The sequence below is a fragment of the Cetorhinus maximus genome, chromosome 4 (assembly GCF_964194155.1).
Source record: "Cetorhinus maximus chromosome 4, sCetMax3.hap1.1, whole genome shotgun sequence".
NCBI classification, from domain to species: Eukaryota; Metazoa; Chordata; class Chondrichthyes; order Lamniformes; family Cetorhinidae; genus Cetorhinus; species Cetorhinus maximus.
The window spans coordinates 64,741,591-64,757,695 of NC_135882.1; the positions used below are offsets into that span (position 1 = coordinate 64,741,591).

General features: G+C 46.1%; 1 protein-coding gene across 1 annotated transcript in view; it reads left to right on the top strand.

Annotated features, from left to right (window-relative positions):
• The window catches only part of znf704 (zinc finger protein 704), a 268,334-nt gene that overhangs the window by 173,097 nt on the left and 79,132 nt on the right, over positions 1-16,105 (top strand). The window contains exon 3 of the mRNA XM_078540255.1: positions 7,844-7,953. Within this exon, the coding sequence (XP_078396381.1) occupies positions 7,844-7,953 (110 nt within the window). The remainder of the gene's footprint in view (positions 1-7,843; positions 7,954-16,105) is intronic.

Consider the following 16,105-nt stretch of genomic DNA (forward strand, 5'->3'; position numbering starts at 1 on the left):
AAGGCCAACATACCATTTGCCTTCTTTACCGCCTGATGCATCTGCATGCTTACCTTCAGCGACTGGTGTACGAGGACACCCAGGTCTCGTTGCACATTCCCTTCTCTCAAATTATAGCCATTCAGATAATAATCTGCCTTCCTGTTTTTGATGTGAGGACTCAGCAACCTGAAGAAATGGAGACCGTCTTAAACAAAGACATGGAAAAACAGCAGGAGAAACTCAAGGAGACTCTGCTGAATGACAGAATTTAAGATGAAGCGAGTGGGCTTCGCAAAGAGAAGGAAAACCTGTTGAGCGACCTTCACACACGACGGGGATCCCTGGGGTCAAAGTTTGCACCTCTGGAAAATGACAAGGAGGAACAGGAAGAATTTAACGTCGCTCCGAAGAAACTGAAGAACCGGTTGGCAGAGGAGATGCAGCGACGTTCACGTTTCCAGGAGGAAGCCAACAAGATACAAGGAGGAGACGGGAGAGCTGAAGAATCGGCCAAATGAAGCCACAGAGGCCTTGAAAGCAAGGGCCATAGAACTTTCCAAGGTTGTGAGTCGACAACGAAGTCACGGGCAGCTCAACGACTGAACTCAGGCAAGCTGAGGTTTCACCGGAGAGAAGTCTGGCCGACAGTGAAGTCAAAAGACTAAATTCTGCGGTAGAAAGAAAGAGACATGTAGGGAAGAGGGCGCAGAGTTACTGATGAGGCGCCGTCTTCCGAAAAGACAGAGCCTGATACTTCCCGATTTGGAGGGGAAAGTGGAGAAAAGTCAAGGGAGCCAAAAAGAGACTCGCAACTTGCACAGTCATGAGTGACAATTTACTGTTGGGGAAGCAGCTTAGGTGAGGAATTTCGGCGGAGGAGCGAAGTGGTCATCTGGTGAAGTGAGTTCTGCGACCAGGCCATTGTGGTACCGCGTGGGAGCGGAGGGCTGGATCGCCCGAGAGCACGTGGCGAGATACGCCAACAAAATGATGTTCACCACCTGTATCCACCTCTGGTTCCCGTTGAAGTTGCTCAACCAAGGACAGACGTTCCTGGCGTCTGTCGGAGTAGGCGAGACTGAACTGCCTGTGCCTGGTGAGCTACCTGTTGTTAATAGGGGCTTCCAGGGAATGTGCTTCCTGTCAAAGAATGGGAAGTCGCGGAGTAGGAATTACTCCCTGAACTGGCAATTTCATGACCTGTGTCAACATTGTCATGTCACGAGGTAAACATTCGTGCAAATACAACATGCGCAGGAACGTTAAAGGGGGGAGGAATGTAGTAATTATAATTCGCAGAAACGTGGGACTGTAGTTTTAAGAATCATCCAGCCTCGTAAGATCACATGGTTTGTGTAGACCAATCAGTGGGCAGCGCAGGGAATCTGGAGGGAGAGTCGCTCCTTCGTTACAGAGTTTGATGCACGCATGTAGCTGCTGTTGCTGTCTTGTAAATAAAATCAAATGTTTCCACCAAGAAAAGTTTGCCTGGGGAATCAACTCTATAACAGTGACCTCCTGGCACACACTAGTGGCCATTTTGGTGGGGGGGCAAAGAAGCCTAACAAATGGGGGTGGGGGGGTGTTGGGTGGCCAATTTGGTGAGGAGCAAACCTCTGTGGCATTGGTGCGGCTGCGCGATGGCCATCTTGGTCGGGGGTGGGGAGTGGAGAAACAGAGTGGGTTCCCATTGCGGCTGCGCGGCGCCCATCTTGGTTGGGGACGGAGTGGACTCGCTGTGCGGCGGCCATTTTTTTGGCGGGGGAGAGGTAATCCTCTGCGGGGATTCCCAATGCGGCTGCGCAGTGGCCATCTTGGTCGGGGGAGGAAACAGAGTGGACTCCCAATGCGGCTGTGCGGTGACCATCTTAGTTAGTGGCAACCCCAGCCAAACCGAAGCAAACCAAACCAAACCAAGCTGGGGCGGACATCTTGGTTGGGGGCATCGCGCACACCGGCAGCGCCACTACGGTTGCGCAAGCAGCCATCTTTGTGAGGGGCGACGTCAATGGGACAACTAGCCCCGCACAGCTGACTCCGCCATTTTGACCTGGGCCCGAACCGGGAGAAGGGACATTTTGACACGGGTTAAATGAAATAAAAAATGCTTTCAAAGTGCAGGCCATTGTGATTTGGGGTTTTCCCCTCTTTAACCACCGTATACCTACTGATAGCAGATTCAAACGCTGTGGTTATTGATCATCTTAAAATTGAAGCCATATCTGAAGAGGAATAAGGATTTTTTTTTCAAAGATATCTGGCAGAATAATATATTCTGAGGAACTCCTGCAGCGTTGTCCTGGAACTGAGATGATTGACCTCCAACAACCACAACTATCTTCCTTTGTGCTAGGTATGACTCCAATCAATGGAGAGTTTTTCCCCTGATTCCCACTGACTCCAGTTTTGCTAGGGCTTCTTGATGCCTTGGTCAAACGCTGCCTTCACGTCATGGGCAGTCACTCTCACCTCACTTCTGGAGTTCAGCTCTTTTGTCCATGCTTGAACCAAGGCTGCATTGAGATCAGGAGCTGGGTGGCCCTGGCGAAACCGAAATCGAGCATCAGTGAGCAGGATATTATTAAGCACGTGCCGCTTGATAGCACTGTTGATGACCCCTTCCATCACTTTACTGATGATCCAGAGTAGACTGATGGGGCATAAATTGACCGGGTTGGATTCATCCTGCTTTTTGTGTACAGGACATACCTGGGCAATTTCCCACATTGCCAGGTAGATGCCAGCTTTGTAGCTGTACTGGAACATCTTGGCTAAGGGCATGGCAAGTTCTGGAGCACAAGTCTTCAGTACTATTGCAGGTATATCGTCAGGCCCCATAGCCTTAGCGGTATCCAGGACCTTCAGCCGTTTCTTGATATCACTCGAGTGAATCAAATTGGCTGAAGATTTGCATCTATGATGTTGGAGACCTCCGCAGGAGGCCGAGATGGATCATCCATTCGGCACTTCTGGCTGAAGATTATTGTAAATACTTCAGCATTGTCTTTTGCCCTGATGTGCTGGGTTCTCCCATCTTAAGAACATAAGAAATAGGAACTGGACTGGACCATTCGGCCCCTCGAGCCGATGCGCCATTCAATAAGATCATGGCTGATCTGCTTGTGTTTCGAATTCCACAATGAGGATGGGGTATTCATGGAGCCTCCTCAGTGAGTTGTTTAATTGTCCACCACCATTCACGACTGGATGTGGCAGGACTGCACACACTGAGATTGGCCATCAAGGCACCTGTCACTGGAGGGTTAAACACCTCCCCCCCCCACCATATGATTCCCTGTCTGTCTGTGGAGATCTGCACTCTCTTCCGCAAGGAAAGAAAACAGAGAATTTTAAGTGTGGGAAATGGCTTGGATGGAGAGGAGGGACGACAAAATTTTTGGAGGGTGATTGTGAGGCATTGATGTGAGATAGCACAAAGACGAGAGTGAGTGTGAGTGTTGACTGTTCAGATGGGGATGTGAGGAGGTGCCTGAAGAGAGAGGAATGAGTGAAGCTACTTACAATCTATATTAATGACTTAGATGAAGAGACAGTTATCCAAAGCTAGGTAGAAAAGTAAGCTATGAGGAGAACACAGAGAGGCTGCCAAGAGTTATAGACAGATTAAGTGAGTGTGGAACAAGATGGCGGATAGAGTATAATGTAGGAAAGTGTGAAGTTATTCACATTGGTTATAAGAATAGAAAAGCAGAATATTTTTTAAAAGCTGTGAAACTTGTAAATGTTGATGTTTAAAGAGACTTGGGTTTGCTCCTACTAGGAACGCAGAAAGTTAGCATGCAGATGCAACAAGCATTTAGGAAGGCAGTGGCATGTTGATCTCTATTGCTCAGGGATTGGAGTACAGGAATAAAGAAGTCTTGCTACAATTGTACAGGCCATTGGTGAGACCACATCTGGAATGCTGTGTGCTAAATACAGGTTTGGTCTCCATATTTAAGAAAGGATATAATTGCATTGGAGACAGTACAGTGAAGGTTCACTAAAATTGGCCTTTGGGATGAGGGGGTTGCCCTGTGATGAGAGGCTGAGTAAATTGGGCCTATACTCTCTGGAGTTTAGAAGAATTACAGACAATCTCATTGAAGGAGCTTGATGAGGTAGACGCCGAGAGATTTTGTTTCTGCTGGTCGGGGAATCCAGACCATGGGGGACACTGTCTAAGGGCTGAGATGAGGAGAAATTGCTTCACCCAAAGGGTTGTAAGTCTTTGGAATTTTACTCCTGCTCCTAATTCTTGTGTTCAGAGCACAGATATCTCAGAGAGTTGTGGGGCTGGAGGAGATAGGGAGGGGCGAAGGCATGGAGGCATTTATTGGTGAGAATTTTTAAATTGAGGCATTGCCAGACCAGGAACCAAAATAAATCAGTAAGTACAGGGGTGCCGGGTGAACAGGACTTGATGTGTATTAGGATACAAGCTATTCAGCCTGCAATGCTCCTTAAAACCCACCTGTTTGACCAAAGCCTTTTGTCACCAGTTCTAATAGCTCCTTCAATGACTCAGTGTTTAACTTTTCCTTATGCTGCTGGGAAACACCTTTGGCCTTTTCTGCATTTTAAATATACACATTTATAGCACTATATAAATGAAAGGTGTTGTTGAATGATATAATGTGTATAACATAAAGTTCATGCACTTGGAATTTCTAACAGCATTTACTGAATTGTGATCGACAGTGGAAATTTAAACTGATGTTTTCCTGCCTGGTCTAAGGGCACTGTGTACAACTATTATGCCCCAAGTGCCACTGCATTTGAGATTCATTAATTGAGTCGAGCGTTTTTCAGGTACTGGTCTGTATGATTCAGTACTGCATCAGGTAGTGCTTTTACTGTGTGATTCGTAAGATTGCTGTATGTTTTTTTTATTCCTTTGTACTTGAGATGCTGTCTCAGTCAATGTTAGTGGCAGGTATTGGGGTTTTCTTATTTCAGTGATACCCTGTGGTTGCGCATTTGTTCCTTTCTGTGGGTTCCCTGTTTCTGTCCATTTATATTTCTGTTGGCTTGCTTGAAATTGTTTTCCATTATTACAAATCATTTTTCTGCATCTTTTGAAAAATAAGTTCCATCTGTTCTTTTTAAATTTTCTCTTCCCCAGGAAAGTAGTAAGTGCAGTTGAGAAGTTGGGCTGCTCACAACCCTGAACTAGCAGAGCTCCAAACCAGTTGCAGTAGTCTGGTCATGGAATGTCCACCTGATTGATATTTCCACCCTCCTTGTGAGGAAGCAGTTGGCTGCCAGTCAGAGCCTCCCCACAAAATTGCAATTGATATTGAGTCTGCACTGAGCACAATGTTGGTGATGTAATAATGGAATGTATAAGGAGCAGAGGAGCACTTTAAACATTGCGTTTGGATGACATTTCTTGTACTATTGCAGGCCAAGTTAATCATAAACAACTAAGTATGCAAATTGTACAGCCAATAGAAGGTGTATTGTTGCTCATTGGCAATTGGTCAGATATTGTCACAATTGCTGAGCGGTTATCCGAAGGATGTTCTCACCCTTGAAAGGATGTGTTGCTGAGCAATGGAAATGATTCCATGTCTTGAAGATTTATATAATGACATTAGGATAAAAAAGTTGGGCTTGTTTTCTTTGGAAACAAGATGACTCAAAGGTGATTTTGAAGGGAGTTTACAGAACTATTTCTGGCAAGTTATTCACCATAATTTCTGGCAAGTTGTTCACCATAATAATGGTTCAAATAACAGGGAATATATCTTATGAAATTAGAAACTAGGGAATAATGAGGGAAGTCAATGGAACCTTGAAACCTAAAGGGACGGATATTGACACAGAAAGTATCAATGGATTCATAAAATAATTAGATGTGTTTCTGGAGAAAGAAGGGATTGAAAAATATGTAAGAGGACAGGTAGTTGAGTCAATATTTGAAAAAGGGACAGTTCCTTTGGACTTACTAGCTTTCCATTTTCCCAAAAATTCTTGGAAGAATATTCAGTATCTTTATATCTTAAAATATAAATATAGATGAATCAATATGTAAATTCCTGCTTCTGTACATTGGTAGTTTTTTTTTATCGGTACACAGCTATTAAACTGATGAACACGACTGCATTTTGCAATGCTGCAGTTGCGGAGTCCAGCTGCATACCACTACATTGATGTACCATGAACCTGGAGTTTCCACACAAGTTCTTCACCTGCTGTAACTTCAGTTGAAGATTAATGGTTACTTGGCAACAGTATTAATAGTGAAAAACAACTGGTAACACCACTTCCCCAAGGCTTCTACTGAAGCAAAGACTGGAGGACAAGAGAACCCAGCAGAAATTCAGGCCAATGTAGTGAAAGCAGCTAGGTTCATCCTACAATGATTTATATGAGCTGCACATTCAGTGGGGAGCAGAAGGAGCAGACATTAAGAGGTTCTCCACAAGAAAGGGAGGAAAAGTGGTATGCATGGGTCCAGGGATACTCATACACCTCATGCTGTCTGGAGAAAATTTGATATTGCTAATGGTTTCTTGAGTATAAGAATGATGTGTAACAACAGGCAAACCTAATATAATAGAATCTAAGTACATTGGTGAAAAACTATACATGTTGTGTTGAACACTCACTGTGCTTCAGTAAAATTCCAGTTAAGTGGGAGTACCAAAATACAGGAAGTTTGGAACAATCCGTGAAATTATCCCTCTAATTTGCTCAATGAGAAATATTAGAGTAAATTCTCATCTTCAGCCCTTCCAGGGTACAGCTTTACACTGTCAGGATATTGTGCACATGCTGACTCTCAATTTCAAAATGAATGGACAGAAAATCCTGCTGCATACTCCCAGTGTGCAAAGCATTGCAATGGGAGAGCTAAAGACAAAACCATTGTTTTCCAAATTATGTGTATCTCCCCTCCCAATAGATACCTAATATCCTCCCTGCATAAAGTATTCCATTGAAGGATTAGCAAAGTATTCCAAGCCTCAGCTTCTGCAGGAATGAACATTCATAAGGTGAGGAGAGTGGTTTTCCCATTTGTCTGCTGGAAGAGGTCAGAAGCTATAGGAAAATAATGTAAACTCCTGTGGACATTCAGGTCCAGTATGCTTTCATCAGAATCCAGTTCTTAAATAATATAGAAATCACAGTTGAGCATTAGCATTATTACATTTTTCACATCTCATGATACATTGGACCATTTGCCGTTAAACCTTTTCCTGCACACTTCAGCTTGAACAGAATTTACCCAGTAGGTTGCTAGAAATGCAAAGGCAACAGGATATAGATTTTTGATGTTAAAATTCTGGGAAAGTGTACCTTCTTAATTGATGAGATTTAACGATTGAGATAGGAACACAGATATGACGGAGGAGGGTGAATTTGAGTCAAATCAGGTACAGGAAAAGAGAGAAAAAAGATTGGAAGAAGAGTGAAAGAAAATGGACAGAATAGAAAAGTAAGAAAAACATGTAAAAAATTGAAGTCTTTTAACTCTCTAACAACTATTTACTTTGTGCAAGCATGAGACTTAACTGTTTAAATTGTTCGCTTCCTGGGCCAGAGAGATTGATTGACGTTGAATTAACAATTATCACATCATTAAAAGGACACCTAATTATGAGTCCTGACTTTCTGTTTCAAGTTTAATAGGTGATTAATATGCAAATTCAGCAACAACTTAAAGGGTGAAATGCCCCCTGCACGACGGAAACAGCAGAGTGGTATAAGTTGACTAGCAAGTTCTGACAATATTTCCACAAGTGCTACAGCTTTTTAAAAGATTCTTTGCTACACTGTACTTCTTGCTCTCTCAGACATACAGCTCTTTGTGCAAGCTAGCAGTAATCGCTCATTCTATTTTTTGTTGATGCAGGAAGTTCTCAGAGGAAGGGGATATGGACAAAGTAACAGCAGCTATGGTCCTGACTAGCCTATCCACCAGTCCACTGGTCCGCAGCCCTCCCTCTGTAGTCCGTGTAGCAGGTAAGTTGTTAAGTTTGGTGACGTTAATTCATTTACCATAGGACCACTTCAGTAAAATCATATCTCATTTGTGAGTTAAATCCATTTCTAAAGTAATAGTTTTTGCACTGAACACAAAATTTAAAGAGATTTGAGTGAATTTTGCAAGGCTCTGCTTCCTGTGAAGATCGAAGAATTAGGCATGGATGTCAAGGACTTGCAAAGCCCTTAGTTTTCCAGTGATTAATATTAATGAATAGAAATTTGGTGCACCGACTGCCATGCCTGAGTGCCTGATTATCTTCTCCTTTCATCAAGAGAGATTTTTAGAGGACATGGTGTTGAATGTGCAGTATTTAGAAGATTGAGCAGATACTCATAGAATTATCTAATTTTACATCAGAGACTAGTTTGCCCATCATGTGTGTACTAATTCTAAGAGTTATCTACTTAAGCCTATTTCCTTGTGCATTCCTCTTTTTATGTCTGTGGGATGTGACTGATGCTGCCAAAGCTGCATTAATTGCTCATCCCTCATTGCCCTGAGGCAGTGGTGGTGAGCTTTCTTTCGGAACCATTTTATTCCAAATGTTGATGTTGTTCCCACATCTTCATTAAGTAGGACAGTCCACAATTTTGATCCAGCTACAATGAAGGAGCGGTTTATAAGTCAACATCAAGGTAGAAGGGAATTTGCGGGTAACGGTGTTCCCAAAACGTTGCTGCTCTTGTTCTTTTCAGTGGTAGAGTTTGAGGAGCTAGGATATGCTATCAATGTAAGTTTGATAAGTTGCTGCAGTGTATCATGTAAATAGGTCATACTGTGGCCGCTAAGTGCTAGTAATGGAGTGGCTGGATATTGTGTTTGCACCGATTTGAGCAGACTGCTTGGTCCTGTTATGTGGTTTCATCCAGACAAGCTGCGAATATTCTGCCACAGTCCTGACTTGGGGAGAGGCATTGAAGGATTAGCAAGCAAGCCACTCATTGCCTCTGCCCTGTTCTGCACTATAGAGTATACAAGTAACATCCCAGAGGCAGCTTTAAATCTGGAAGTGGAAGGTAGGAAGGAATTAAGGAAAATCATAATCACCAGACAAGTGGTACTGGGTAAATTGTTGGAGCTGCGGGCTGGCAAGTGCCCAGGTCCTGATGGACTTCATCCTAGGGTCTTAAAAGAAGTGGCTAGTGAGATAGTTGATGCATTGGTTTTAATTTTTGGAAACTGCCTAGATTAGGAAGGTCCCATTGGATTGTAAGATAGCAAATGTAACTCCATTATTCAAAAAGGGAAGGAGACAGAAAGCAGGAAACTACAGGCCAATTAGTTTAACATCTATCATAGGGAAAATGTTAGAAGCTATTATTAAAGAAGCTATAGCAGGGCACTTGGATAAGTTCAAGGTCATCAGGCAGAGTCAACAAAGTTTTGTGAAAGGGAAATCATGTTTAACCATCTTATTGGAGTTCTTTGAGGAAGTAACATGTGCTGTCGATAAAGGGGAACCAGTGGATGTACTGTACTTTGATTTCCAGAAGGCAGTTGATAAAGTGCCACATCAAAGGTTATTGCAGAAATTAAGATCTCATGGTATGGAGCGTAACGTTGGCATGGAGAGAAGATTGGCTGGCTAACAGGAAGCAGAGAGTAGGCATAAATGCATCCTTTTCAGGTTGGCAAGATGTAACAAAGTGATGTTCCACAGGGAGCAGTGCTGAGACCTCAACTATTTACAATTTATATAAATGAAATGGATGAAGGGATGGATGGGATGATTGCCAAATTGGTTGATGACGCAAAGATAGGTAGGAAAGTAAGTTGTGAAGAGGACATAAGGAGGCTACAAAAGGATACAGATAGGTTAAGTGAGTGGGCAAAGATAATGTGGGAAAATGTGAAATTGTCCATTTTGGCATGAAGAATAAAAGAGAAGCATATTATTTAAATGGTGAGAGATTGCAGAGTTCTGAGATGCAGAGGGATCTGGGTGTCTTAGTGCATGAACCACAAAAGGCAAGTATGCAGGTACAGCAAGTAATTAGGAAAGCTAATGTAATGTTATCATTTATTGCGAGGGGAATTGAATACAAAAGTAGAGAGGTTATGCATCAGTTGTATAGGACACTAGTGAGACTACATCTGGAGTAGTGTGTATGGTATTGGTCGTCTTATTTAAGGAAGGATGTAAATGCGTTGGAAGCCGTTCAGAGAAGGTTTACCAGACTAATACCTGGAATGGGCAGGTTGTCTTATGAGGAAAAGTTGGACTGGCTAGCCTTGTATCCGCTGGAGTTTAGAAGAGTAAGAGGCGATTTGATTGAAACATATAAGATCCTGAGGGGTCTTGCCAGGGTGGATGTGGAGAGAATGTTTCTTCTTGTGGGAGAATCTATAACTAGGGGTCACTGTTTAAAAATAAGGAGTCGCCCATTTAAAACTGAGACGAGGTGAAATTTTTTCTCCAAGGGTCGTGAGTCTTTGGAACTCTCTTCCTGAAAAGGTGGTGGAAGCAGAGTCTCTGAATATTTTTAAGGCAGAGGTGGATAGATTCTTGTTAAGCAAAGAGGTGATAGGTGGGATGCAGATTTCAGGTTACTATCAGATCAGCCATGATTTTATTAAATGGCGGAGCAGGGTCGAGGGGCTGAATCGCCTACACCTGCTCCTTGTTCATATGTTCTGATGCTCTTGTAGTCACCGTGCTAATATGACTGGTCAGTGGTGGCTAGTCCAAGATGTTGAGAATCTTTGAAGGTCAGGGAAGATGGTTGGACCTTTTCATGTTGTTGCTGGTTATCGCTTGATTCTTATGTAGCTCAAATATTATATATATTTGTCAGTCCACGCCTGGATGCTGCCCAGGTACTGCTATACCTGGTGTGGGCTGCTCTATTGTTGGGGGAGTTGTGAATGGAGCTATAAACTGTTCAGTGAAAATAATTTGTGTAGAGGAAGAGGAAAAGGTGGAGGAAGAACACAAGGAGGTCAGTATTATATGCCATCACTGGTGGAGGCTGAGATCCTGTTCCTGGTATCTGGTACTCCTTCCAGGATCTAACCAAGGAAATTTACATGAGAAGGCTGTTACCAGAGAGGCCCTGGACAGGCTTTGTCGCCTTGCCAGACCTTAATATAATCAGCTTGCATCAATTAGAGCACCTGGACAATGCCTGTTAAAGTGGGAATTATCTTGAATTTTTTTACCATTGGTTCTTCACAGGCTGCAACTTGATGACCAACAACAGCCATTTTACAGTTCATACCTGCATCCATCAGGCCACTGTTGCCATGTTTGGCAAAGCTGCTCAGTTTGTCAATTTTGGAATGTGCTCCTGGCAACAGAGTGACAAGTGCTCATAATTTTTACCATGTGACTGGCTTCCCTAAGGTGAATGAAGTCATAGATCCTGCTTGTGACCATCTGGGCCCCATCAGTCAGTACTAGCAAATATTTAAACTGTAGGGAATTCCATTTATCAAATGTCCAACTGGTACATCCCCAACAACCCTCAATGTGCTGGCAGCTGCTGCCTTGGTAGGCCGCCATGTCAGCTCTCTGACACCCAAGTGACTGGGTGGTTAGAGAGAAAGATTTATATTCATATAGTGCCTTTCACAACCTCAGAAAGTCCCGAAATGCTTTAGTCAGTTAAATAACTTTGAAATGTAGCCATTGTTGCAGTGTAGAAAGCATCATTTGTGCACAATGATGTTCTACAAATAACATTGAAATAACGAGAAGTTGGACAAAGAAAACCATGGGCAGGATTTTACATCCCGTGGGCAGGCGGGCCCGACCCAATCGGATGTAAAATAGCGCGTGATGATGTCAGTTGAGCGTCCCAACGTCATCGTGCACTTGCATGATATTTCGGTCGGCAGGCGCGAGCGGGTGCCAGAGCCGTGCCCGCCATTAATTAAGAGGCCACTTAAGGCTATTAGAAAACCAATTAACGCCGATTTTTCGTTGCCCATGTGATTTCGCGTCAGTTGCACGGGCAAAACAGGCAGGCGGCCAGCCGACATTTTCAAAAACCTCATTTACGGGCAGGATAAAAGGGGTGAGCAACATTGCCAGTGTCAGTAGTGGGGAGTTTGGTACATAGTTTGCTGCTGGTGACTTATTGGTATTTGACAGCTTCATCTCTGTTCGGAGCTTCATTCTTGGCATTTCCAAGCTCCATTTCAGGACTCCTTGGTGTCTTCAAGGTCGCCGGAGGATTCAGACAGTGTGGACCCTTCCAGGTATCAGACAGCCTTCTGTTACCCTGGTAATGGGGATTGTGGTCTCCGCTGGTGGCACCTCCTCTGAGGAGGAAGAGAGGGGCAAAAGGGAGAGAAGGCCATGTGTCCCAATACAGCTTCCAGGGAAGGGACCTGTGGGAGGAGAGGCGCAGGCACTAGGGGCACAGGGCCAGCAGGAAGTCCAAGGCGGAAGGGGCCACAGAAGACACCACTGTTCTGCTGCCAGGATTTACAGGCGGCGATGCAGCTACCTCAATATGTCCGACTTGCAAAGCTGCAGGAGGCTCCGCCGCTCAAGGGAGACGGTGACATCCATCTGTCAGCTGATCGGCCCTGAGATCAGCTCCGACTGTGTGGGTGGACACCCCAGGCCAGTGGCTCTGAAGGTCACAGTGGCCCTCAACTTCTGTGCTTCCGACACTTTTCAGGGGTCAGCGGGGGATCTGTGTGGAGTCTCCTAATCAGCTGTCCGCAGTTGCAATAGACTGCACACATGTGGCCTTGAAGGCGCCAGCGGGTGAGCCGGGTGCTTTCGTCAACAGGAAGGGATTCCACTCCATGAATGTGCAGATAGTGTGTGACCACAGGATGCAGATCCTGCAAGTCTGTGCAAAGTACCCTGGCAGCTTCCATAACGCTTATACCCTGAGACGCTCTTCAGTGCTCCAGCCTGACTGCATCGATTGCTGCTGGGTGACGAGGGCTACCTGTTGAAGAGGTGGCTCAAGACGCCTCTCCGCCACCCAAGAACAGAGGCAGAGAAGCGTTACAATAAGAGTCATGCCTCCACAAGGGCAGTGATAAAGAGGTCCATATGTCTTCTCAAGATGCGCTTCCGATGCCTGGATCATTCAGACGGTATACTACAACACCCCCAGAGCGGGTGTCACTGATGGTGGTTGCATGCTGCGCTCTCCACAATCTGGCACTGGCAAGGGGGACCCACTGGAGGAAGAGGATCTTGACGCAGCTCCACAGGCCACAGATAATGAATCTGGTAGTGAGTCAGAAGAGGAGCACAGTGAGGAGAACACTGAGGGCATGGAGCCAGACCTGGGTAACCTCCAGAGAGGCAGGGATATCAGGGACACCTTGATCCAACGCTCCTTCAATTGGGCTGCCAGAGATCAGCTTCAACCACATGCCAGGGCTGCCGCCTCCATCCCGGATGTCTGAAATGACCCTTTCATTTGAACCCAAAGTCCGCTCGGTGCCTGTGCGATAAAGTTTAGAGCCACCCACGTCCAGCTTTACAAACTGGCGTACCCTGCACCAAAAAAATAAAAAGGTGAAGCATGCTCAGGCCATTATGACAAAAACAAAATTTATCTCATTTTGACAAACCAAAAAAATTAACATAACCTTCTCTGGTCTTCATTCCCAGACCAGTAAAGGTAAACCAAACATAAACGAACAGAAATTCACCAGTAAACTGTCCCTCTTGTGCTCATTGTGCCTTAAACTTACATTTCTGGGTGCTACTTCCTGGTGCCCCCGTTCCCCCCTCCCTTGCTGGCACCGGCATTGGAGACAGCCTGCTGACTGTGCTGTCTTGTTGGCCTTTATGACCTTGGCGGTCGTCCTCTGGCCAGTGAAACCTGTGCTGGCCCCGCCTGTGAGGGGGCGGCCAGTGCCATGGCTGGCATCATCCCAGTCGCCGCAGCCTCATCCGATGGGATAGTCACTGGCAGAGGGGTGGAGGAGTTGATGCCGTCATCCAGAGCGCCCTGCGAGGAGCCCGCAGAGATGACGAGCAGCTCGTGCGCCAACGTGAGGTTGCTCTGGACTTCTCTGCTTGCCATTGATGGACGGGCACCTAGCTGGGATACTGGGTGCCTCATCCATCTCCCACTGGCACTGACCACCTGAGGCCAATGTCTGAATGAGGGCTTGCAGATCTGAGTGCAACCCCATGACCCCCTCATTCTGTCCCTGGAGCTGCCTCTCCACTCTCTCAATGGAGGAGGCAGTGCGCTCAGCCATGAGGGTCAACGCAGTGTTTACGCTCTGCATGGACTCTTCCATAACAGAGACTATGGCACGCAGACTCTCATGGATCTCTGCCAGATCCTCCCACACATCTCGCTGGACATCCAGCATCTGTCACCTAATGGACAACTTCAGAGGCTCATCATCTGCCTTCGACTGAGCATCATCCTGGTCCCCAGCATTCCTCTGACTGCCGACGCCGTGGGCACTCTCTACCTCTGTCTGCGCCTCAAGTAAATGTGAAGTGTCCTCGCCAATGTGCACTGACATTCTAGACGTCGATCTAATGCCCACCGAGGTGCTGGTATCTGCGCTGGTGCCTGCTTCAGAGAGCAGGTGTGACACAGGTGTAAGTGAAGCCTGGTGGTCCTCTGGCGGCAGGGGTGGCTCTTTGGGGTCCACAGAGTGATTGTGTGTTGGCGAATCTTAAAGAGAGAACAAGGCATGTCATTGGTTAAAGTCATCACACTGACACTGTGCATGCCAGGCACCCTGGTGAGATAATGGAGATCTACATCATGGTGCCCTCATCTTTCAGTGATCAATGGTGACTCCAGATTCGATGTTCCCATTAATGAAAGGACTACACTAGAAAGGTTGCACAACCTGAAACTTTCATCTCTGTGCACTAGGCTCTTAACTTCGCCTGGCATCCCTGCTTCTACACGCCTGGTTGCACGGGGAGCGTGCCAGCTCTCGAGCTTGAGGGCATCCTGCTTGAACCTGCTGAGCAGCAGGAGATTGGGCGGGCGTCCGCCTGTACGTGCCCTCTCTGCTTGGTCAGGGCTCGTCGAGGAGCATTGATTAGGCCACTCTCTACCTGCAGCGCCATTGCAGCCTGGCCAACCCCAGCTGAGGAACACCTCACAGGGCACATCCGAGTCATGGTCCTCGAGCCACAAGGCACTCAGTTCATGCAGCCATGGCTCATTCTCTTGGCCAGCACCGGCATCATTGACAGTTGGCACTCGGGCTCCAACACGCCTGAAGTCCATGGCGGGGATGGCCACACCTTAACACTTCTGCACACTGACCAATGCCAACATGGTACTCACCCTTCCTGAGCGCAGCAGGTTATTGAACCACTTGCAGCACTGCACACTCGACTCCATAACTTGAATGTTGACGCAGAGGAGACGTTCTTCCGTGGCAGCCTTCCGGGGGCTGCCTGGGCCGTTTTAAAACCGGCCACCGGGTCGCCATTGGGCCTGGCGGCCGACCCCTGCTCGGCCCTTCCTGATCAGTGACGAGCTGCATTTCACGCTGGGCAGGCCTGAATTGGCCCGCCAGCCTGAAATCGCGGTTGGTGGCTGATTTTGGGCGGCGAACCATTCCCCGGCCACTCCCAGGCCTGCCCACCGTGCTTGCCCGACGACCTCAAAATCCTGCCCCATGTGTATGATTTCTATAGACTCACAAAAATACATTTGATAGAGATTTAATAGAGTATTGTTTAAGAGACTTGAGGAGAAAAGGTAACGGCATGCAGAATTAAGGTGAATGTGGGCACATGGATAGAGTTATGGTTGGTGCAGGACAGTGTAGAAGGAAAGGTAAAGCCAAAATGTTGCAGATGCTGGAAATCTGAAACGAAAACAAAAACAAAAAGTGCTGGAAAAACTCAGCAGGTCCAACAGCATCTGTGGAGAGGAAGACAGACTTGACGTTTCGAGTCTGTTTGACTCTTCTTCAGAACTAAAGAGAAGTAAAAATGTGGTGAAATATACACTGTTTAAGGGGAGTGGGACAGGTGAAGTGGGATAGAAGGCCGGTGATAGGTGGAGGCAAAGGAGAGATTGCCAAAGGTGTCATAAACAGAAGGTCGAAGAGGTGTTGATGATGGTGATACTGGCTAAAAGAGGTGCTATTGGTAACATCAGGAGTGGAAAGCAGAATGAGCAAGTGACAGATGGCCCTAGTGGGGGTGGGGTGGGAGAA